Source organism: Microcebus murinus, chromosome 11 (assembly GCF_040939455.1).
Source record: "Microcebus murinus isolate Inina chromosome 11, M.murinus_Inina_mat1.0, whole genome shotgun sequence".
NCBI lineage: Eukaryota > Metazoa > Chordata > Mammalia > Primates > Cheirogaleidae > Microcebus > Microcebus murinus.
The window spans coordinates 51,324,563-51,349,234 of NC_134114.1; the positions used below are offsets into that span (position 1 = coordinate 51,324,563).

The window sequence follows — 24,672 nt, forward strand, 5'->3', positions numbered from 1 at the left end:
TAATCCCAGAACATTTATTTCCAGAGGTTTTTGATAAAAGAGTACAATCCTGAACAAAAATACACCATTGTATTGAAAGACAACATTATATAACAAGCAAAAGCTGCCCAGACCCCTTTCCCAGAAGAGAAATTCTAGAAAGGAATCTCCCATCTCCTGACGATTTTACACTATTCATAACCTCATCCCATCTCTCATTTTCTCCAGTTTAACTGAAACGCATGTTTACAAGTTGTGTGTGTATGTGCGCATGCATGTGCATGTACACAAAAGGCTCCCTGTACCTACTTGATAAAGGAGCTGAGACAATGCTTAGGGGAAAAAAGTCAACCCAACATGATGTAGCCAAGCCACAGGGCTTCCTAGCTAGGGCTTTGCTTTTTCCTCAGAAGCCCTTATATTCTAAAATGTCACTGTGGGTGCCTAAAATTTGAAATCCAGTGGATTCATGTCCTTGAATTCACTTCTGTCCTTAACTTCTCCCGGTGCAGGTCTGGAAGGGCGAGACATGGTGGAAAGGAGAGCGTGGGACTGTGTGAGTAGCCCACAGCCTGCTCATAGTGTAGCTCACGCTCAGAGAGGGGATTCCAGGCACGAGTGCTTGGGACACACAGTTTACCTTGGCTCGGTATGCCTGGGCTGGGGAGAGGAGACGATTCAAAAGCCCGTGCTTGAGACCTGACTCTTCAGCTATTGCTTCTCATACCACTTTCCCAATGTTCAAAACTGACTCCTATGCCCCAGGCTAATAAGCCCCAGGAGCCTACTTTAAGGTATTGAGCTGGTGGCCTCAGTCTGGCCACTTGTCACTTTCATAGTCTCATAGCCCTTCTTGGCATCGGGATGGGCAGTCATGGTGCCTTGACACGTAGACCACGTGGCCTGCTTTAAGAAGAGACGATAGAGGAAGTTGAAGCTGCTGTTCCAGCCACTTCTGAATCCTAGGACGGGCTCCAGTGAAGTTCTTGTGGGAGGATCGGGGAGGGGGCCTGTCAGGCAGATGCCTCTGCTGCTCTCCGAGCCAGGTACTCCTGTTTCGCTTTTTCTCTGTATTCACGCTCCCTCTGAATCAGCGATACCTGATCCACGTGCCACTGCTGCAGTTTCTGCTCATAGGTGGCGATGTCCTCTGCTTCATGGGTGGGGAGCTTTTCCTTGATAAGCTTGGTGGTCAGAGTCAAAAGGCTTTCTGACTCAACTTTGTCCAGAGCCTGAAGCTTAGAATGCAAGGCCTGTGGGGAAACAAAGGGGGAAAAAATACATAAAGGAGGAGAAAGGTGGAGCAGGAGTGAGAATAAAAAAAAGAATAAAGAAGAGATTAAGTCAGTTGCCAAACACACACATTTTGCTTGTAGGAAAGAAATACTTTGTTGGGAAGTTGTCATGCTGCCTGGGTTTTTGCCATTTTTTTCAGCTCAGCAATTTTGCTAAGATGCACCACATGTGATTTCTCCCCTTCTACTCACAAACAGTAAATGGAACTCCATATGCTGTGTCTCCCTGTGTAATTCCTTGTCTCAAGAAGCAAAGACAGCACAGCTATAACAAATCTATGTTTCCACTCTGACCTATAGCAAACCAAGCAGCAAACTCCAAGGACAAGGATTCTAAAGTACAAACAAAATAGCAGATGCATCTGGTGAACTAGAGCAAGCCCATCCGTATCTGCTCCTTCAGAATAACTGAAATAAACTGCATAACTGGTGTTCCTTTCAACAGATGGAAATCATTTCCAGGATGTCTCACTAATGGCATGCTAAACAGCTCCCGTGAGTGCTTGCACTATTATAAGCTTCTACCTGCTGTGCTCTGCGGCAGGTCAGCCTTTACATAGACTGCTTACAGCTCCATCTGAAATGGCAGCTTGGTTTGGTCGGTATTGCATTTCTGGAGAAGTATTAAAAACATTAATCTATTTAAGTGTTTCAAGATGTGATCATCAGAGAGAGGCACTTATGGCCCCAGCTGTAGCTTATAACACACATTCCCATGTTCTACAAACAAATGCAATTTGCTGGTAGGTGATGAGGCCTGCTCTAATAAAGGGGGTGGAAGGTAAACAGGGTACATGGGCTCCAAGGAGGGGCCAGGGGTCTCCTGTGATGGTGATGTGACCCATAAAAATTATCTCAGACCAACAAAAATTAGGCAACAAGAAGAAAAGGAAATGCAAAATGAAAATGATTTCTTTCTGATATCACTCTCCACATGGTTTAAGGCCAAGGAGATAGCTCAGGACACCAGAACAAGGCCTCTACTGAGAGTCAGCAATCTTTTGTTCAAATCTAAAGCCAGCCTCTTATGGGCTAGTTTCTCTTAGCCCTGCTGTCACGTAACTTGGGAAGAGCAGTCTCTACCACCCAGAGCTTTTGTGAGGATAAAAGAAATGCACTGGTGCCTAACACACACCTGGCAATGAATAAATAATCATCCCTTTTCTTTTTTCGGTTTTCATAAAAACACATTTGTAGAAGAATGAGGGCTGAAAACTTAACGCAGGCACAAGTTTCTATTCTCTGTGACAAAATATATAAGAAATAGGAGAAAGAAGTTGTAAGTTTTAGAGTGGTGTGGCAACCTTGGTCAATGTGAATGTGGTGAATGATAACAAATGGGTTTTAAGTAGGTTTTTTTTCCTTAGCCTTTCTAACAAAATCTACAAAATTAGGCAAAGTTAAGGGGAAAGGACAGTTATCTACTGCCAATCCTCTGTGTACCTGGAATATCAATTAACCTTTCTTTCCCAGTTTCAAATTATAAAAGAGAGGCCGGCGCAGTGGCTCACACCTGTAATACTAGCACTCTTGGAGGCTGAGGCAGGAGGATTGCTTGAAGTCAGGACTTTAAGACCAGCCTCAACAATAGTGAAACCCTGTCTCTACTAAAAAATAGAAAAACTTAGCTGAGCGTGAGTCCCAGCTGCTGGAGAGGCTTAGGCAGGAGGATTGCTAGAGCCCAGGAATTTGAGGTTGCAGTGAGATATGAGGATGTCACTGCATTCTAGTCTGGGCAACAGAGCGAGATACTATCTCAAGGAAAAAAAAAACAAAACACAAACCAAAATAAACTCATAGCAGAATCCCCTTTATAATGTGGGGAAATAGGTTCAATATAATTATTGAAAAGATTTAAATGTAATAATCTAGTAAAGTTTACATCTGTGAGTCCCAAAATGACAGAACAGGTCAGCTGGAATGGATGGGAAAGCTTTTTGCTCTGTACAAAGAATTCTCACTTAGGCAACACTTTTTTCTCTTTGCAATAAATAGACGAGAAACAAAGCAAGGAAGAGGCCAAGTGTTTAAACACTGAACATGGTTCTATTTCCTTGATACTGATCACAGAGCATTTTTGGATGCAGAGAGTTAGAAGCTACCAAAAGCAGCTTGCGTCCTCAGGGCTGCCTGGAAGGAAACACTGGAAACCTTTACATCTTCCATGTAGCACATGAGAGTACTTCTAATGACCCTAGTGAACAACACAAAGCTGCCAAGGATGAACAACAAAAGATGTCTGCATTTTACCTCTGCATACTCAAATGTGGTTTTGTAATGCCTAACTGGGTTTCTAGGTTATCAAGCATGCTTAGTGCAAGATGGAGAAATGGCAGTACTTTCCACTCGGAGTGGAAGTCAGGTTATTGCTATGGGGAGGCAAGCTATTATCCACCCATCAGGCATGAGTGGGTAATGACACGTCACCTTAGTGAACTAAACTGTGGCTGATTAACTCAAGTACAAAAAGGAGCATAAAAATTCCATTGGTTTCTTTTAAGGCCACTTCCTGTGTGAAGCAATAAAAATGTAATTTTTGATGTCAGTTTTTAATGCCTTTGTGAGTGACATTGATGCATGAAAAGATTACTTGTCCATCATCACAGCAGTGTAGCATGTTTTATGCACAGCTAGGAGACATGCAATTCTGCTATGATTCACCTTAAATCGTTCCAGGTATTGGGGAAGCTTGGACTGTTCGGTTTCCTCAAAGTCCAACCGCTCCACCACTTCTTCTGACCCCTGGTTGTCTTCACCTTCTTGGGACTGTGCCTCTGAAGCCCCGTCGTCGGCTGGAGAAGTCAGAGCCTTCAGCACTGCGTCCAGCACATCCAGCTGCGGAGCAGAAAGAGGGTCAGTGACTAGACGTCTGATGGTCCTAAAAGAACATTGTGAAGGGAGGCCGGAGAAGCGCAAGAAAGGAATATAAGACCTTATAAAACCGTAGGAAATATAAATGGTTGCATATTTTCGCATTAGAAACACCCTACCACGTGGGCATGGAAAACTTAGTAGAAAATAAATGGTACACATAACCAAGCTAAGAATGATTTGTGTAAGTGAATCAGCACAATGGCATTTAAGTTCACTTTTGGTTAGCAGGGTAGCAACTCTAGCATTATGCTTGATGGGCACTAACCTAAGACCTGCCCCTACCATGTCTTTCTTCCTCAATCAGTTTGGAACTGGGACAAAGTAAAAGACCATGGTCAGACCACTACTGACCACAACCAACACAAGGCCATTTTGAATGCATGTTAAAGCCTCTGGATATAGGCGAGGGCCTCCCTCAGAGAAAGATTTCAGCTCACGGGGCGTCTGTAAATTAAGGATCACTCTAATCCACATAAGATGCTGGGAAAGACCAGAGATGCATACATGAAATTCATTTTAATGAGGTGATTTCTGTGACTACGTAAATTAAAAACAGAGGGCTTCTTTTTGTTTTAACCCCTCTCCCTTCCCTCTTTTTTTTTTTTTTTTTTTTTGAGACAGAGTCTCGCTTTGTTGTCCAGGCTAGAGTGAGTGCCGTGGCGTCAGCCTAGCTCACAGCAACCTCAAACTCCTGGGCTCAAGTGATCCTTCTGCCTCAGCCTCCCAAGTAGCTGGGACTACAGGCATGTGCCACCATGCCCGGCTAAATTTTTATATATATATATCAGTTGGCCAATTGATTTCTTTCTATTTATAGTAGAGACAGGGTCTCGCTCTTGCTCAGGCTGGTTTTGAACTCCTGACCTTGAGCAATCCGCCCGCCTCGGCCTCCCAAGAGCTAGGATTACAGGCGTGAGCCACAGCGCCCGGCCTCCCTTCCCTCTTTTACTTTGAAGGATACCTCCCTGGGCTCACAGACAGCCTAATCAGCAGAGATGGGACAAGAACAAGAGTAAGACCAGCACAAGCCCCTGCTTGGGTACCGACTAATCCTGTCCATGCCACATCACAACAAAAGTCCAGAAAACAGTCCAAGGCCTTTGAATACTACTAATCTAGTATGCCCAAACTGGACACACATCATGTTCTTGCTCATGTCCAAACCACATTTATATTAACTCACAATACAAAGAATGCAAATCTGGCTCAGATTGGAAAGAATATCTCCCTGGCAAAGGATTTATATATAATTTTGTGTTTTCAACCACTAGCACTGACTATAGCAGGGTTAAAACAAACTATACTTAGAAATGTATATTCTTTATTATAAACGTCTGAAAAGAACAAAATGATTCATGATACATTAACATAAGGTGACAGCATGGGCACCAGACCCGCGCATCTCAGGACTGAAATGAAAGCCAGTTGGTGAACCCTGGCAATAAGCATCAGGACAAATCAGGTAAGTGGCTCCAAGGCAACCCTTATGCCCTGGAAATGAGATCGCCAATGTCCTTCTAGGCCTCCCTCTGGCTACAAAAGCTGCTTGGACAGGAGCAGACACTGTGGCTGCCTGTGGGGCGTAAGGCTCACCATGGCTCTCAGACTCTCAGCTAAGTCTACTAACTTCACAGGGTCAAGGGCCCTTGTGACTAAGAGGGATGAGTGCTGGGGCTGGTGGGAAGACAGTGTTCTAGTCCACACAAAGTGACCGCCTTAGAGCTTTGAAAGGAACACCTGATCCAGATCTCAGCAGCACACACACATTTACCACAGAATGGTTTAATGAAAGGAAAGTAAGATTACTCCATTTCCAGTCCCCAGATTCATTTCTTGAAGGCTTTTATGGGATAAAAAATGTTATGTAATCTCTCAGGACCACACCAGGGTACAGAAATGCCAAAAATATTTAAAATGGAATTTTACTCTTTCTTGAGTTCCCACTGAGATTTTGGGGGTGGTGGTGGTGGTTTACAGGGATAGACAGTGAACTAGGTGGTATTTTATTGAACTCAGCTTGAATTTCAGGAGAGGAGAACAGTTTTCCTCCTAGACAATGAGCTATAAATCACTATTAATCTTATTTTTTTGTCAGTAGCATTGAAAATGTTTGTGTTTTTCATTCCTTTTCAAGTAGATAAGTACATATTCTACAAAAACACAGAAAATAGGGGTGGGGGAAGACAGTAAAAACAAATTCAACGCTCAGCTTCTCATGAGGAACAGAAGATGGGTAAATCTCACTGAATTAGGGCTGAGGAACACACCGCTTCTTTGCACAGCTTCACGTCTTCTGGGGAGGAGGCCACTTTCTCCATCACTTGAAGGGCTCTGTCAAGGTAGCCTGGTTTCCATATCAGAGGCATGTTGTGGTACACGGCCCGCAGCCCTTGCTGCAACTCCACCTTCCCTGAAGCCAGAAAAAACAACAAAGAATGCTCGGCTGTGTCTTCCCCCTATGTCTGAGGCCACAGACTTGAAGGCACAAGTATTTGCCTGGCAGCTCTAGAAACAGAGAAAGAACATTTCAAATCTGTACCAAGAGCCTCAGCTCATCCAGTGACCTGGGGACATTTCAGATAGATGATGAGGAATGTGTAAAATTCACTGTACACATTTTTAAATACAAAATTATGTGAACTTTTCTTGTTCATTCGGGCTGGTGGAGATTATCATGACAATGTATGAATCCGTGAGCTGAAGGAAATTTAGAGAGGTTAATATATCCGCTTCTAAATAGGGCTACCCTTAACAAACAAGTCAACCTAAGTCCCAGCTACTCAAGAGGCTGAGGCAGGAGTATCACTATGCCCAAGGGTTTGAGGCCATAGGGAACTATGATCATGCCACTGCACTCCAGCCGGAGCAACAGAGAGATCCCATTTCTTTAAAAAAAAAAAAAAAAAAAAAAAAAAAATCAACTGAAATACTGTTTTTGTTTTAAGAACAAAATCTTCTCAACAAAAAGAAATTCCACAACTTTCCTGCTATGAAAATCTTGTTAACATGTGACAACTCTCCCTGCTAGGAAATGTTTGACATTTTTTGAAATGCTCCAAAACACCCAAATCTATTGTCTTTATGAAAAAAAAAATCTCATTTTTCCCTTCTTTCCTTTATTTGAGCTTCATCAGTTCTTAAATCATAGAGTCCTTGTGATCCTTTGGACCTCTAGACATGTCTCTCTTGGTACCTCAAACCACCGCGACTGGAGCTGAAGATGTAGATGACAGACAGCAGGGTCCTCTGGTGGGGAGAGGGGCTGTCTGGATGCCTGTGGAGCGGAAACCCTTTCTGCACTAATGACCAAAGTCACCTTGAGCTGCCAGGTCTTAAATCCACCTTCACTTATCTTTCCTGGAAAGGAGGATTTGGGAAAGCTATAGCAGGACATAAACAGACAAAGCTTATCAGGCAGCAGCTAATTTTAGGCCTTTAAGGTGCTTGGAGCTAGACTGCAGTCACATTCTAGGCAGCTGCCTTCCATCAGGGTTGGGTGAGGCAGCACAGAACATGACACAATGAAAGCAAAGAGCTTCTGATCTCATGGCTGACAGACACAAAGGACCAGGGCCTCTGCTCAAAACAACAAGGTATATTTTCTCAGTCCTGCCAATTTCCTGAACAATCCATGCAGTATAATAGTCCTGAATGCTAATCTGAAAGTAAAGGAAAACACACGTAAATCAATATCAAAAGTAGTGGCAAATAGGCTGGGCGTGGTGGCTCGAGGTCAGGAGTTCGAAACCAGCCTGAGCAAGAGCGAGACCCCCGTCTCTACTATAAATAGAAAAAAATTAATTGGCCAACTAATATATGTAGAAAAAATGAGCCGGGCATGGTGGCACATGCCTGTAGTCCCTGCTACTTGGGAGGCTGAGGCAGGAGGATTACTTGAGCCCAGGAGTTTGAGGTTGCTGTGAACTAGGCTGACGCCATGGCACGCACTCTAGCCTGAGCAACAAAGTGAGACTCTGTCTCAAAAAAAAAAAAAAAAAAAAAAAAAAAAAAGTAGTGGCAAATAAGGAAAAAATGGTTTCTAAAGAGTGGTCAACTCTTTTGTTAGTCTGATAACCCATCGATAGACTCTAAAAATTTTTCTGAGTTATTGTAACAGAACTGGCATCCAAGAATGCCACACTACATTGTGTTGGCAAGATCAACTTCAAAAGCAATCAAACTTCTATAACTTTGATGACTGTCAGAAAACAAAGGCAAGCAGGAGCAACACATGATCAAGAGAAGGTACTCTCCCAAGATGCCTAACTGCGTAAGAGAGAATGGAAGGGTGATGAAATTACATGCATTTAAAAAACCTCTGTAGATCAGAACAATATCTTATGTACATTTAGGTTGAATGTTATTTGCCCAGATCCCACATAATTGAGGTTCTGACGCCACTCCTGAGAAGGCTCTGTCTTCATGACCTGTCTGATTTTCAATGCAATTAGGGCACAAAAGTAAAGCCACTATCTCACCATGTGGTATAATCAAACTATACACCAACGAGCCACTCTACTTTTCCCAAAGTGCTACTACTTGTGCTGAGTTTCTCTTCTCTCACCTGAAAACAGTACCAAAGATACAAGTTCAACTCTAACCCTTAATTTCTTACTTCCTGGACTTTAGGTTTAAAGAGACAGAAAGATTTATTAATATTGAAAAAGATTCTACTGGGTGGTTTTCTGTAAAGAGGGCCAGAACTTCTCTTTCTTCATCCTTTGTTCACATCAATTTCCCCTACATATTACTTACTGCCACCAAAACTGGTTCTTACTTTGCCAGTGGTAGAGGTTTTCAGAACCCTCCTTACTCTCTTATGGAGTAACTGTAAGGCCAACGAGGTCTATTTTTATATCTAAAAATGAAGGCTGTTATCGGATTTCCCTAGTAAATTTCAACCAAATTATAATTTTATTAAGAAGTATAAGCATGCATCAATTCTATCCATGAAGAACGGTATTGTAAGATGACTTAGCTTACCAATAAGTGCACAGCCATATAACTGGGAACTCAAACCCACTGAGTTCTTTTGTTTCAGGCCTGGAATTAATAGGGATGCACCGAAGTTCCTCTCCTCTTCCCACTGTAACAGAATATACCAGATCATGGGCCATCTGAATACTTTATGAAAAAAATGTGATTTTTAATGACATGGAGGAAAAGAACATGTTACCGTATTAAGTAAAAAAAAAAAAAGCAGAATAACAAAGCTGTATATATAATTCTAATTTTGTAAGGAAAAGATATTTATGTCTAAAGAAAAATACAGAAATGTCCTATATGTTTAACAGATTTTGGGGTAGTGAAATTATGAATAATATTGGTTTTCTTCTTTGCACTTTTTTGCTACTTTCTAAATTTTTGGCAATAAATAGGAGTTCCTTTTACAATCAGCAAAGCAAAGCAAAACAAAACAAAACAAAAATAAAGCGTACCCTCTGGACCAACACTGACTTGAGACAGTAAAGATTTTAACGTGCTGCTGGCCCTATATTCACTCACATTGCTATGGCCTGATGGAGCAAGCCTTTGAATTTTAAACAATTCAGCAAGGATAAGACTTCTCCTTCAGTGTTAGAATAAACACCACTATTAAGTTGCTTTTAGATAGATTTGTGCCTCTCAAAAACAAATTAGGCAATCAGAAACACTTATCGATCATTTCTTTCAACCCAGGGTGCAAAATTATACTTTAATAAAATTGGAGCCTTTAGAGACATGGGGGAAAAGGACAAAAACACAAGCATTGCTAAGTCTGCTATGGACTAGGAATAACCATGACTGCAGGACTTGCTGGATATGCAGGGTTGAGAGGAGCAACTCCTCAGACAACAGGAGCTATGATCTTGGTGCTATATGAGCACACCCCAGACAGAGCGGGAACCCTCCCTCTGCCTTCAAAACATACCACATTAGGCTCAGGTTGCCCTGCAGCAGTCTCTGCACCTAGGTCAGGGAGGAAGCAGAGAATGAACTTGGTATGCGGGCTGCAATTGCAATTGCAGCCAGGTGTGAGTGAGGCACCCCAGGTGTTAATAGGCACCCTTCTTTACTGTGAATGGTCTTTGTGCAATACAAGTGCTATTTCTTGAGGTTTTCCTAAATCTTTGAAAAAAACAAAGACCTGGAGAGAAAAACAAAATCTCCCCGGGCACTTCTGCAGCACAGATAAATTAAGGATCAGGTCATTTTACTTTCAAAAGCAAACCATTCTATGTCTAGGGAAATTTGATTTTCCCATATAAACTGCATGAAAAGTAGACCCAGTGAATAATTTAAAACAAGGAGCCTTAAAAACATTTTTTTTTTTTTTACCTTGTAGAGAAAAACATGAGCTATAGTATCAGGATGTAACAGGGGCTTAAGCCAAATGAGCAGTACAATTTTGGAGCAGTAGCTATCCTTAATGATCTGGGAATCAGGCAGGGGTGGTGGTGGTGACAGGGATGGTGATACTTTGAAAAGATTTTTTAGAAGGTGAATGAAAACATCAAACAGATGAATGTCTTAGAAATTTTAGGTTGGATACGATGGCTCATGCCTATAATCCTAGCACTTTGGGAGGCTGAAGCAGGAGGATTGTTTGAGGCCAGGAATTTGAGACCAGCCTGAGCAAGACCCTGTCTCTACAAAAAGTAGAAATATTAGCCAGGTGTGGTGGTACACACTTGTAGTCTCAGCTCCTCTGGAGGCTGAGGCAGGAGGATCACCTGAGCCCAGGAGTTTGAGGTTGCAGTGAGCTATGATGACACCACTGCACTCCAGCCCGGGCAACAGAGTAAGACCCTGTCTCAAAAAAATAAAATAAAATAAAATAAAAATTTGATGATTATCTATTGTAGATACTATAATGGACTAATTCAGATGCTATTTCACCAATGCCCTCAGAGTTTTTCTGTTTTGTACTTTGCCTCTTCCACTAAAACAAAGCAAACCCTCATTCTCCCACTTATCCTCTCTCCACTCCTTGTAGCTAGACATCTCGAAAGAGTTACCTATACTCCTGTCTCCTTTCTGCACCTCTAAACCACTCCACAATCCACTCCAATTTGGTTTCCTGGTCTATTACTCTATGGAAACAAAGGTTACTATGTAGTACCTCCACGCCACTAAATTCAGTGAGCTTTTTTCACTCCTCATCTTTCTCTACCCTCTTGGAAGCATTCTATTATACATTGTAGACCACTCCCTTCCCACAGATTCAGTGGTCCAACATATTGCTGATTTTCCTTATTTTTGTTATCTGGCTCACTTGCAGACATTTACACATGGATGTACAAATTAATCTCCAAAATTATTATCTCCAGGCCGGTAGTGGTGGCTCACGCCTGTAATCCTAGCTCTCTGGGAGGCCGAGGCGGGCGGATTGCTCAAGGTCAGGAGTTCAAAACCAGCCTGAGCAAGAGTGAGACCCTGTCTCTACTATAAATAGAAAGAAATTAATTGGCCAACTAATATATATATAAGAAATTGGCCGGGCATAGTGGCGCATGCCTGTAGTCCCAGCTACTTGGGAGGCTGAGGCAGGAGGATCGCTTGAGCCCAGGAGTTTGAGGTTGCTGTGAGCTAGGCTGATGCCATGGCACTCACTCTGGCCTGGGCAACAAAGCGAGACTCTGTCTCAAAAAAAAAAAAAAAAAATTATTATCTCCAGTCCAGATCTTTCCATTAAGCATCCAATTTCCTTAGTGAAATATCTGTTTGTTTTTTTTTTTTAAAAAAATCATCAGTGCTTTTAATTAAGGTCACATGCAGATAGCCACCAACTGCAACAGATGCTGTGAGGGAAAAGCATAAGGCACAGTGATGGAGTGTGATAAGGACACCCCAAGAAAGTGACTGGAGTCACCCAGGGCAAAGCTTGCTGGTGGAAGAGGATCGAGGCACCTCCCTTGGTGAAATCTCTTGACGGTCTCAAGAGCACTTTAAAATGTAACATGTTCAGAGTCAGATTAAGGATTTTCCTCATAAAACCTGGTCTTTTTCTAGATTTCACTTTGCAAACACATGGCTCCCCTGTGTCCCTGCCTCCACCTCTAGTTTCTCATCTTGTTGTAGCCCACCGGCTACTCTAACCCCACCACATCCTGGTCCCTACCCTACAATCGTCTTTTGCTCGGGTTACACAACACACTGACGATGGCCATCCTTGTCCTGCTGATTGCCTGTCCACAATATAGCCAGAGGGATCTTTTAAAAAAACAAATTTGAACATGTTACCCTCTCTGCTTAAAGCTTTTCAAGGGCTTTTCACCATTCTTAGGATGAACACAAAACGACTTAGTACTGCCTACATACTCCAACCTTGCCTTACTCATGTCCTCCCCGGCATTATCCTTGTCGTAACTACCCTGACTATCTTCTTCATCCCCTTTCTGCTCACCATGTTTTCTGCCACAGGGCATTTGCACATATTACTTCCTTTTCTTGGACTCTTCTTCCCCTCTTCAGCCAGTTAATTACTCATCATTCTTCAAACACTAAAGAAATATTTCCTTAAGGAAGCCCCTCCTAACAATTTAAGTTTAAAAACAAAAGCATCCCTCCCTACAATATAGGCTGTTCACTCCTTTGAAGTGCTCATGATGGTCATATTTTACACTTGTGTGTTTGTTTTAAATGTCATGTTCTAACAATTAAAAGGAACTCCCAGATCGTAAGCAGGTAATATGGAATGAGTAGGTGTTCAATGCAGAATGAATTAATAATGAACACAGGGTATGTCATAGGCTATGACACTCATCTGAGAAAGGCATAACATACCATCGGTTGTTTAGAATGTGGGCTGCACTACATGATCTTTTCAGTTCCTACCCAAACTGGGATTTTTTTGATGTTACAGTTGAGGTTAAGGCCAGACTGCAGAACCAGACTTCCTGGTTTCACCAGGTGGCTTTATTACCTACTAGCTGGGTGGCTAGTCTGTAACATCTCTATGCCTTAGTCTCCTTATCTGCATAGATGTGTTGTGAGGATTGAACATAGTAATAAATTTAAAACATCTAGAACAGGCCAGTGTCAAATAAGTGCTACTTAAATATAAGCTATTGTTGTTATTACTGTTGTTGTTCTTAAGATAGCAATAAGCGATGACTAAATACCTGAACCTAAGAGCTGAAACCAAAAACTTGGTATTTTGGACCTCACAGAACAAAACTGCCCTGGAGCAACCTCAGGAAAATACTGACACAAATTAAATAATCAGTACTTAATATCCCAGGTCATGGTCAAAGTTAGCTGCCTCAGTGCTTCTTTGATATGCCATGTCCAATTCTCAGTGACTATCAATGATCCATTTCTGAATGTTTGAGGTATACTCAACCTAGCTCAAGTTTCAAAACATGCACAAGGATTTTGATTTGAATTTCTCTCAAATGGAGAAACATTCAGTTTCACTTTGCTAGAACCTAGTAACTAAAATATTTAGAATGAGCACTCATTCCTGCCTGTGCATGGCCACAGAGCTGCACATCAGATACCTTGTTCCAGATTCTGAGAGCAAGGTTTCCTTGCTGGCCACCTCATACCTAAGTAAAGCTTATAGTACTGCTTTTGGGCAGATCACTTACACTGAAGTCTGTCTTGTTTGCCAGGCAATGATATAAAACATAGAGGGAGAGAAGTTGGGTGGAAGGCGCTTCAAAGGCTTCTTGCTTCATGATCTCAAAAACCACTGATAAAGCACCTAGCAAGAAGATGAAAGTAAAAATTAGAGGAAATTAGGTGTAGGTAACATTACCAAATTTCTAACTATGAACACTCATAAAAAGTAGGGCATAGTTAAAAACAAAACAAAACATCAAGAATAATTAAGAAGGGAAAAATGTGGGCTCTGGTCCTAGTTCTTCCACATATTAGGTCTTTCCCAAGTCTTTGGCTTCTACTGTACATACTGTAACACAGTAAATCAAGTATTACCGCACCAATGTCCACAAGGACATTGAATAAAACCATTTCCCTTGGCTCCCAGTATCATCTTCTTAAGATTAAAAGACTATTTGTCTCATTTACTTCAAAAGAATTTTGGACAGTGCAAGATAATACATATGAAAATGCTTCAGAATTATGAAGCAAATGTAAGGCACCATGTCCGTCAGCTATAGGAGCTAAGGGATAAAGAAAGGAAGAGGCACGTATATTTTTCAAGGTCACCCTGACTGGCAGGGCAGAAAGGTTGGGCTGGCTGTCCCATTCTCTGCTCTGAAGCCTTCTCACTGATAAGGCAGAAGAGAAGAACTGCTAAAGGAAGTCCTAAATTCCAGGTATTATTTCAAAGAAAGAAAAGTGATGACTATAAAAAAGAAAATATGGCTCAGTTTAAAAGACTTAAAAGAAGGAAAAAGAAAATGTCACTTATAAATATAAACCCCTAGGCCAGGCAAGGTGGCCCATGCCTGTAGTTCTAAGCTACTTGGGAGGCTGAGGCCGGAGGAGCACTTGGCCCAGTAGTATGAGACTGCTGTGAGCTATGCTGATGTCATGGCACTCTAGCCCAGGCAACAGAGCAAGACTCTGCCCAAAAGAAAAAAAAATATGCCCCTGAGTATAATATGCAACATAAGATATTTGTTTCCATGTGAATGCTGGTCATAGGAGAGCAGGCCCGAACAACTTTTATTTCCCCTTGATATTTTATAACATAAATGGAAGCCAAGAAAATCAAGTTGAAACAACTTCCTTTCTTTATTTGTTGGTAAAGTAGAGAATGTTAATATTAGTTTAAAATATAGTGCCTGCACATATCACAAGCAGAACAACAAAAACAAATGTTTTTGACTGAGTTATTTATTCTGTTAACCAATTTTTGCATATATTCATAAGAGTCAGCACTGATTTGTAGCTGTTCCTAGCCAGCTGGTTTTGCACACATTGTCAGAGTACTGAATGAGACCATGGGCCTGAATTTCTATGTTCTTTTTGTAAGTGGAGAAACTGAAACAGACAGCCAGATCAGGATAGTCACCTAGTAAAATCAGTAGCAAAATAAGGACCTATTTCTTTAAAGAAACCTATAATATTTTAAAAGAACACAAAGCTAAAACCCAGTTTTAAAAAAATCTCAGTTCTGCCAACTGTTCATTACTGAATCTAAAATTATACATGAAAAATAAATTTACTTTATCCTTTCATTATATTCTGCATTTTAGTCAGCTTGGGAAGTGAAATTAGATTGGCCTATATAATTAATTTACTTTTCTTTTCCTCTATAATCATTTATGTACTTTGATATTTTCTATCCTGACAATAAAAAAGGATAATATTTTTAAAAATTTTACATAAATGATAATAATCTTTATCAAAACATTTCTGAATGAAAGAGCAATGTAAGAAGTCATTAAGAAATAAAAAAGGGGGAAGTGCCTACATTTATACTGTTCCCTTTGGGAGCTGGAAGACCCATAACTGAATCTGAGTTTGGTTTCTTACTTTTGTAATCTTCTTTTTTTATGAAAAAATCCATCAGCAAATTGAATGTAAAGTTGTCTAGAAAAACTCCATATTGAACCTGTAATAAAAATGGAAATAAAAGGAAAAAAAGAGAAAAATATCCACTTTAATTCAGTCTGTTATATGTACCTAAGTATTATTCAGAATAAACTTGCCACCATTAGCTTTAAAATATTTGACTATCATTTTACAGCATCTGTGACAGTGAAATAGAAACTGTGACTCATGGGGTTTGGTAATTGGAACTGTTGGTCCAGGGTGAAAGTTGTGAGTGGGTGTCTGATACAAGACAATTGATATGTGAAAAATGAAGCTCAATTCTAACACCTTATCATAGCTTTAAAAAAAAAAAAGGAAAAAGAAAAAAACTAAACAAAAACCCATACACATCCCTAACTGGTTCAGTGACTTTTTAAAAATAAAGTATGAATAACAATGCAAAAATAAACTCTCAAGCGAAAACATGCATTATGCAGCATTTTCTGGTCCTTAACCTGGCTTTTAAAGACGCAAGAAAAATGCCAAAGAGTATTTATTACTAACCAAGCTCCTAGGAATGTTGAATATTTGAGAATTCAGCTTTCTTAAAATGTGGACCCTTTAGCATTTGCCTCAGAATTTTCTAGGAGTGCTTTTAACAATACAGATTCCTAAACCTCCAACCTACAGCATCAGAATCTCTGGGAATTGGGCACAGAAACCTGATGCTTTAGTTCTCATGTGGTTTTCATGCGCACTCAGGTGTGACTACCAAGGATGTAGGGTGTGGCTGCATTTTTATTTGTTTCAAATTCTTACTCCAGTGGATGTAACCACCATCCCCCACACTGCTCCATTCTTCCCTCACTAACCACCAGAAACCCCTGAAGAATTTTTTACACTATACTCATCCCCTTGGGAGATTCTGACATAGTCCCAACCCCTAATTGTGAGTCACTGCTGAACTGTTACTGTGAGGCATGTGTGGGATGCCCCAGGTGTGAGGAAATGGGAAAATGTTTAAAAGCCACTGCTTTAAAGGTTGTAGCTTGTGGGCAGTGTCTATATTTTCCAAATTAGTCATCCAAATCAGTACTAATCCTTACAGGTAGGGTAAAAGAATATTTTAGGATGATAAAACATTAAAAGTGGGAGGGACTTCAGAAATCAACTGGTCAGTTAGTCTCAGACCAGGCTGTAAATTAGAATCAACTGGGAGCTTAAAATACCATGAGGTATGAATAGGCAGAGCACAGAGGACTTTTATGGCAAACTATCCTGTATGATACTATAATAGTGGATGCATGTCATTATACATTTGTTCAAACCTACAGAATGTAGAATATCAAGCATGAACCATGGCCGGGTACAGTAGCTCACACCTGTAATCCTAGCACTTTGGGTGACAGAGGTAGGAGGAGACTGCTTGAGGTCAGGCGTTTAAGACCAGTCTGGGTAACACAAGGAGACCCTGTCACTACAAAATATAAAACCATTAGCTGGATGTGGTAGTACATGTCTGTAGTCCCAGCTAATTAGGAGGCTGAGGTGGAGGATTGCTTGAGCCCAGGAGTTTGAGATCACAGTGAGCTATGACAGCACCACTGCACTGCAGCCTGGGTGACAGACTCCATTACTCTGTCTCTAAAAAAACAAAACAAAACAAAGAATGAGCCCTAATGTAAACTATGAACTTTGGGCAATAACCGTATGTCAATGTAGGATGTTCATTATGGGAGAAGCTAAGTGTGGAGCCAGGGAGCATATGGGAAATCTCTGTACTTTCCACTCCATTTTGCTATGAACCTAAAAACCAATCAAAATATAAAACTTATTTTAAAATAAACATCAAAAAATACCAATGCCTGGGCCCCAGTCAGATCAATTAAATTAGAATCTTTGGGGTAGAGACAAGAATTTAAAAAAAATTTTTTTCCCCCATACAGTGTCTTTTTCTTCACATGGGCTAGAGTGCCAGTGGCATCATCATAGCTTACTGCAACCTCCAACTGGGCTCAAGCAATCCTCCTGCCTCAGCCTCTCTAGTAGCTGGGAATACAAGTATGTGCTATCATACCTAGCTAATTTTTCTATTTTTTGTAGAGGTGGGGTCTTGCTCTTGCTTAGGCTAGTCTCAAACTCCTGGCCTCAAACAATCCTCCCACCTCTGCCTCCTGAAGAAAGAATCTATAATTTTAAAGAATTATTTCGATGACTGTAGTGAGGGCAGGAAATCACTGATTGACTACAACCCATTTCACTTAGAGTGGGAAAAACTAAGACCTAGAAGGATAAAACTATTTGCCTAAAGTTATGGGCAACTGGTGGAACCCGTAGTGTTACAGCTTGTGTCTTCTGATCGCTAGTCCAATGTTCTTTCCACCACAAGACTCTAGCAACAGAAAAAGTAACATGGACTTTGTTCTGCTGTTCTAGATCCTTCTTGTTTTGTTTTCACAGGAATATTCTCTCTAGTAATCTATGTCATTATACTCTGGACTGAAGAGTAGGATTTAATCCACTCCTTCCCCTGGGAACTTCCATTTCCTCCTCTTGAGATTCAAGGTCGTCACCTTGATCTTCCTTACCCAGGGACCTAGCTCAGTCTCTTACTACCTCCCATACTCCATCCCACCCCTCAACATTCCTTATACTCTAGGCAGAAGGGCAACACATTATTGCTCAAACTAAGCTTTTGTTTTCACCCAGATATACCTCTGCTAATACCATTCCTGCCAGCCCATCTCTAGGTGCAGGCATGCATCTTTTAGTGACCAGCTTAAATGACACCTCAAGTCTTTTAACCTTTCCTTCCAATTAGATTCCTTTGTCTTAATCCCTAAATTTTTTTTACTGGTATTCCTGTTTGGTACTTACATTTGCCTAATATTAGACTTATCAGTGAACCTGCTTATCACCTTATTAAACTATAAGCTTCCTGAGGACAAGGATAGGATACTGCTCATTTTTGTATCGACTACCATATCCAATCTAACGTGTCACACGCAAACTGTATACAACGTATGTTAAGTTGAACTGGGCCCAAGTCATGGAAAGAAAGACTATTCTGCACAGAGGGGACCCAAAACCAAAATCAGTATTCCTTTTATATTCTAACTTTCAAGGGCCAGTGACATTATAGAAATAATACATTCATAAAAATATTGTTAAAATATTTTAATGGCTCAAACTAGTGTTGAGCTTGAGACTCACAATAATAGCATTCTAAACTTTTGCTTATTTTGTGTATATTTCATAGGATGAAGGTAAGGAAGACTCAACCTTTGGATGGAGTGTAACATTCAGAAAGATTCTAATCATAGGAGGCTCTCAGGCTTGAGAGGAGGAGTCAGAGAACTTGCAAGGCACAGGATGCATAACCTAGGTATATGGTCTCTTTAAAGATGTGTAACATAGTCGGAATACTCTGGAGACCACATTCCAGCAAAAATGGTCATGTTTTTTCCCTAAAATTCACTAGGGGGAACCAGACAAGAAATCCAAGGCTTAGCAATCAAGAAAGAAATGACCACCATTGCGGAGTTCTTCTGATAAGACTACTTTTTGCTTTTACCTGTTCTTTTCTGAGTCATTATGCTCAGAAAAGCAGCAGGTACAGGAATTATTTTTAATTTATTAATTTATGACCAACCTTATTCTAAAAAGGATATATGAGGGCAAATAATTTTAAAAAGTTATTTCTGGGGTCGCTCACACCTGTAATCCTAGCACTCCGGGAGGCTGAGGAAGGCGGATTGCTCGAGGTCAGGAGTTTGAAACCAGCCTGAGCGAGACCCCGTCTCTATTATAAATAGAAAGAAATTAATTGGCCAACTAATATATATAGAAAAAAATTAGCCGGGCATGGTGGCGCATGCCTGTAGTCCCAGCCACTCGGGAGCCTGAGGCAGTAGGACTGCTTGAGCCCAGGAGTTTGAGGTTGCTGTGAGCTAGGCTGACGCCACGGCACTCACTCTAGCCTAGGCAACAAAGTGAGACTCTGTTTCAAAAAAAAAAAAAAAAAAAAAAAAAAAGTTATTTCTGGGACCATTCTTTCCTGTACTATAATAGGTATAAACACCACATCATCTAAACTCAGAAAACCGGGCTGCAGAGCCCAGGAAACCACTCACCTTATTTACAAGGGTATATAAGGCTTTGTCTTGTGCACCATATTTCAGACACTGCCTAATCCAGGTGTGGATAGTCCATTCTCTCAGGTACCAGCAGTTGGGGCTATGTCGAAATCTAAATAAAGCACAAAGAGAGAAACTAGTGTTAACTCTTTTTTTAAAAAAACAGGATTATGTCTCTTTTATTGAATGCTTTACATTCCCAGCAGCCAGTAGAGTGTCTTGTACATAACAGGAACTAAAAAAAATGCTTGTTGATTAAATATTTGAATAAATAAATGAATGAATGAAGAATGAATGAGTAGAGTCTGTACAGGGTATAAAAGAGTCACAAGGATGGAGTGGCCATTTTTACCTGGGGACCTGGTATCAGGAGATGAGAGCTGAGAATGGAGGGTGTTGGGTAGACTATTTTGTTATGTGCTGCTTACACATGTGTTAATTCTTAAAAGTCAATGTTAAAACATATCTTCCATATGCAGGTCTTTCTCTTAGATATTTACAGAGTGTAGTCAATGTGACTAAAAGTCATAAAAGTCAATAGTAGATAAAAACTTGAGAATGAAACTCATTAATTCTTAAAATTTGAAATAGGAAAGAGAAGGCAAAACAATAAATTAAAAAATTATAAAAATTTTATTCCTTAAACTCCCCTGCTTCAACATCTTGTTTTAATATAAGATGTTACGGTAATGATTTGGGGAAAGTACTCTACAAACCATCGTATTATATAAATACATATTTGATTAGAAGAGACATGTGAAGGTGATGTTGATACTTTGGAAGTTTAAAATAAAACAGATAAAGAAAAAAAATGAAAAACAGAACAGCACAGCAAATCTATAGAGGGAAATCAGCATTGAGTAACAGTGATATTTCTTGTGGCACTTAGGAGAGATTGGGACATTCTTCACTGAATCAAAAAAGAAGAAAAAAATAGAAGTTGAGCAAAAGTGAACATTCATATCCTCTAGGCCCAACCCCCCTGCCTTCTTCACAGCTCCATTCTAGCCCATCTGTGTATCTCCTCTTACTTCCTGTAGTTCCCCACAGGGTTGTAATACCCCTAAGCAGCCCAAGATGAGGTATAAACAGTAATATTAATAGCATTCCCACAAAGGAATTGTACTTGGAAAGGAATTCTGAATGCTGTTCCTGCCTTGAATTCACATTACTAACACATAGAGGGGAAGCCACTTTTCCTTGTTCTTCTGGGTCCATGACAAAAGACTCAGGGTTGTGAACGGGGTATATAGAGAGCTTCACTGGCCCTCTTTTTGTTTATGTGTTTTGATCAGGACAGACCCTCATTTATCATACCATGTCAGCTGAAGCCCCATGTTTTCCTTAACCATTTGGGAAGCAAGCCAATCTCTGCCCCACCTCCCTCAAATCAAACTCTTTTCTTAAAAACAAAAGACAAAAACTTGGTGCTAAAGGCTTTTGTGCCATATTTGAGAGTCGAGGATACAGACTGATACTAGTGGTTTATTTGATCTGTCTGGCCCCTGCTATTTCCTGACGTCTGCTATTCGGATAGTTTCCTTCTGAATAGGTTCTCTGCCAAGGTAGTAAATAGCCGAGAAAAGGAAAGTAAGAAATAGTATTTAATTTAGGCTGTCTTATGGATTTAGGGTCATCTAGGCCTCCCCATTCTTTTGAATATCTTCGGTTTTACTGGAAAATGTCTCTTTCACTCTATTTTTCCCTATAGAATTAGCTCCTTTAACATTAGAAAGATAGAAATAGGCCGGGCGCTGTGGCTCACGCCTGTAATCCTAGCTCTTGGGAGGCCGAGGCGGGCGGATTGCTCAAGGTCAGGAGTTCAAAACCAGCCTGAGCAAGAGCGAGACCCCGTCTCTACTATAAATAGAAAGAAATTAATTGGCCAACTGATATATATATAAAAAAAAATTAGCCGGGCATGGTGGCGCATGCCTGTAGTCCCAGCTACCCGGGAGGCTGAGGCAGAAGGATCACTCGAGCCCAGGAGTTTGAGGTTGCTGTGAGCTAGGCTGACGCCACGGCACTCACTCTAGCCTGGGCAACAAAGTGAGACTCTGTCTCAAAAAAAAAAAAAAAAAAAGAAAGATAGAAATATGTCACATTAAGTTCAGGATGAGAGTGACTTGGCTAGAGAAAGGCACTTAGATATAATGAGAGCCTCTGAAACAAAATATACCTTTTAGTAGTTCATGTTTTCCCCCATATTTTCAAATAGTTGAGCTATTTGAGCTTCTCTCCTTGTTACTCTGAAAAATCTGAAATTTAAAATGTAATGACCAGTGGAAAATTAATTTTATTTTTTTAACAAAAATGTCAAATATTAGTGAAATACTAGGTGTATGGGGGAGGGGGGGGAAAGGGCATTTATTGAAACCTTAAAATCTGTACCCCCATAATATGCCGGAAAAAAAAAAAAAAAAGAAATAGCAGAAATACTAGGTGTACTGCCTCAATGATGTCATGCTTCCTCACTGGCCTGTGAGCTCCCTGGGTGAGAAGGGCAGCAACTGACTCACTCGCTCATCACTGATTCTTCAATGCCTGACACAATTCCTGGCCCACAGTAGGTTTTTAGCAAATTAAAAAAGGCGCTTCAATTAACACATGTATTAAATGCTATAACATATTGATCATTTTAATGTCACAGTGTATATGAAGAACTGTAAATTCCCTGTGCAGGGCATTTATAATCTCATGACAAAGAATGCATACACAGTTTAACACTAATTCAAGGTGGGGCATGGTCAGTGCTAAAGACAAAGGGGACTGCTATAGGCTAAAGGGTTTTTGGTAGTAGTGGTTGTTAGGTTTAATCCATTTTCCCTTTACAAACAAACAAACAAACAAAATACAAAATACCAATTACCTCCTCTGCTCAAGATTATTTCAAACTAATCCTCATTTTAAATCTAATCTTCTGCCTTATGATATCTCCAATGACCACTAAAATTATACATTTTTTGGGTGATGGACTTATTTAAAATAAGAGCACAATGACCACCACACCCAGCCAAACACCTTTTCTCTTATCATCAGCAGACCATTTTTAGGCTTTGAAGAATACAGATTGATAGTGAGAACCTATCTTTAGACCTTCTGAGCTCAAAATTTATTAAAAGCCATTTGCTAACCTTTTAAGGCTAACTTCAACACATGGGAGAACAGAAAAGTCTTTTCTTTTTTTTTTTTTTTTTTTTTTTTTTGAGACAGAGTCTCACTTTGTTGCCCAGGCTAGAGTGAGTGCCGTGGCGTCAGCCTAGCTCACAGCAACCTCAAACTCCTGGGCTCGAGTGATCCTTCTGCCTCAGCCTCCCGGGTAGCTGGGACTACAGGCATGCGCCACCATGCCCGGCTAATTTTTTATATATATATCAGTTGGCCAATTAATTTCTTTCTATTTATAGTAGAGACGGGGTCTCGCTCTTGCTCAGGCTGGTTTTGAACTCCTGACCTTGAGCAATCCGCCCGCCTCGGCCTCCCAAGAGCTAGGATTACAGGCGTGAGCCACAGCGCCCGGCCAGAAAAGTCTTTTCTTCTCAGAAGTCTTTCCTTCTCACACCGTGTTTCTTAGAAGCCTAAAGGGAAAATTACCCAACACATGTAATATATTCATCTCTACACAGCAGCCCTGGAGAGACTTGTCAAGAGACTCACAAAGGTCTTTAATAAGTCCTCTACTTTCTTATCCTGGGAAAGGGCTACTTGGTATGATCTCTGCTAAGAACTAAGCATCCAGACACACAACCATGGCTAGGACATTGTCAATGAACTCTCAACATTAAATCAATTTAGGAATAACAGTGAAACACTAACATATATATTACAAAACATGCTGCTCAAAGTGCAATTCCTGCATTTCATAGTCAGGCACCAAAAGAATGCCTTTCTAAGTCCTCATTCATATTAAAAAGAGAAAATTAGTATGTACTTATGTGAATAGATATCTGGAATATAAATAGTCAAAACACTGGGCCAGTAGAGTCCAATTCTGGATAGCGAGTTTGAGAAGAATTCCTTTGTCAATGACTTTTCAAGCAGTTCAGACAGACTTGGCCCTTTTCAGAACTCCCAGTAGTAATATGACAGGCAGGCAAGACTCTAGAATGGGTACTTGCCTGGAGTGACTCTGTGGTCTACTGGGTGAGCATTCTCCCTTTCAGCCAGGAAAAAGGCAAAGAGAAAAGAACACAACTAACATATTGATTTTCCAATTGCCTGCAAACAGACAGGCTTTGTTCTCGCCTGCTCTGACCACCAGCCTGGCAGATTACAGACGGCCACTGTAGGAGTCCCCTCCGTGCCCCCATACCATCAGCTGTTTGCTCACCTCAACAGAAGCTTCATTATTGCCTAGGCCGGCAGGCTGTCAAGATAGGCAAACTGTGTGAGTATGAAAAAGATAAACAAATGTAACCCAAATAACCCCAACAATGTTGTGCTCACAAAGGCAAGAGACATTCTGAGCTTCCAGCGTATAAAATATGAGTAAACTTACAACAATTCCAACGACATGTGTATTTCTTGGAGGAGGGAGGAGCATGAGAAGGGATCAATGAAGAACTGTGCTCTCAGGCTCTAGCATTAGCTCTAAAAGTCAGTATCCCATGGATGAAGAGATCTTTGTCCCCATAATAAGTGGGGTTTCCAGGTGAAGACAGAGCTTGCCTAGGAAGCCAAATCGTGGCAAATGAAATGGCAGGAACTGAGAAGCTTCCCTCCTCTAAAATCAGGCCACACTCAGAACTCTTTAGGGCCTTTGCTTACTTACACTGTCACTCACTGGAGACTGCTTGCTATCACCAGGAAAGGAGAACAGAATAAAGCTGCAAAACTCTAAGTCTTGGATACCTTAAAGATTTCTTAGAAGGGAAGCAAGGTTATACAAAAGAGATCAAGAGGGAAAAGAAAACACTAGAGACATAATATGATTATACAGAAGGCACTTTTACTGTCTG

At 40.7% G+C, this 24,672-nt stretch overlaps 1 protein-coding gene across 1 annotated transcript in view; it reads right to left on the bottom strand.

The window, feature by feature from the left end:
- The window catches only part of MRPS27 (mitochondrial ribosomal protein S27), an 86,870-nt gene continuing 62,198 nt past the window's right edge, over positions 1 to 24,672 (bottom strand). Inside the window, exons 5-11 of the mRNA XM_012783266.2 lie at positions 19,712 to 19,826; positions 15,579 to 15,657; positions 13,721 to 13,836; positions 9,132 to 9,234; positions 6,416 to 6,558; positions 3,936 to 4,109; positions 1 to 1,232 (exon numbers count right to left, since the gene is read on the bottom strand). Of these exons, the coding sequence (XP_012638720.2) occupies positions 993 to 1,232; positions 3,936 to 4,109; positions 6,416 to 6,558; positions 9,132 to 9,234; positions 13,721 to 13,836; positions 15,579 to 15,657; positions 19,712 to 19,826 (970 nt within the window). The 3' untranslated portion in view covers positions 1 to 992. The remainder of the gene's footprint in view (positions 1,233 to 3,935; positions 4,110 to 6,415; positions 6,559 to 9,131; positions 9,235 to 13,720; positions 13,837 to 15,578; positions 15,658 to 19,711; positions 19,827 to 24,672) is intronic.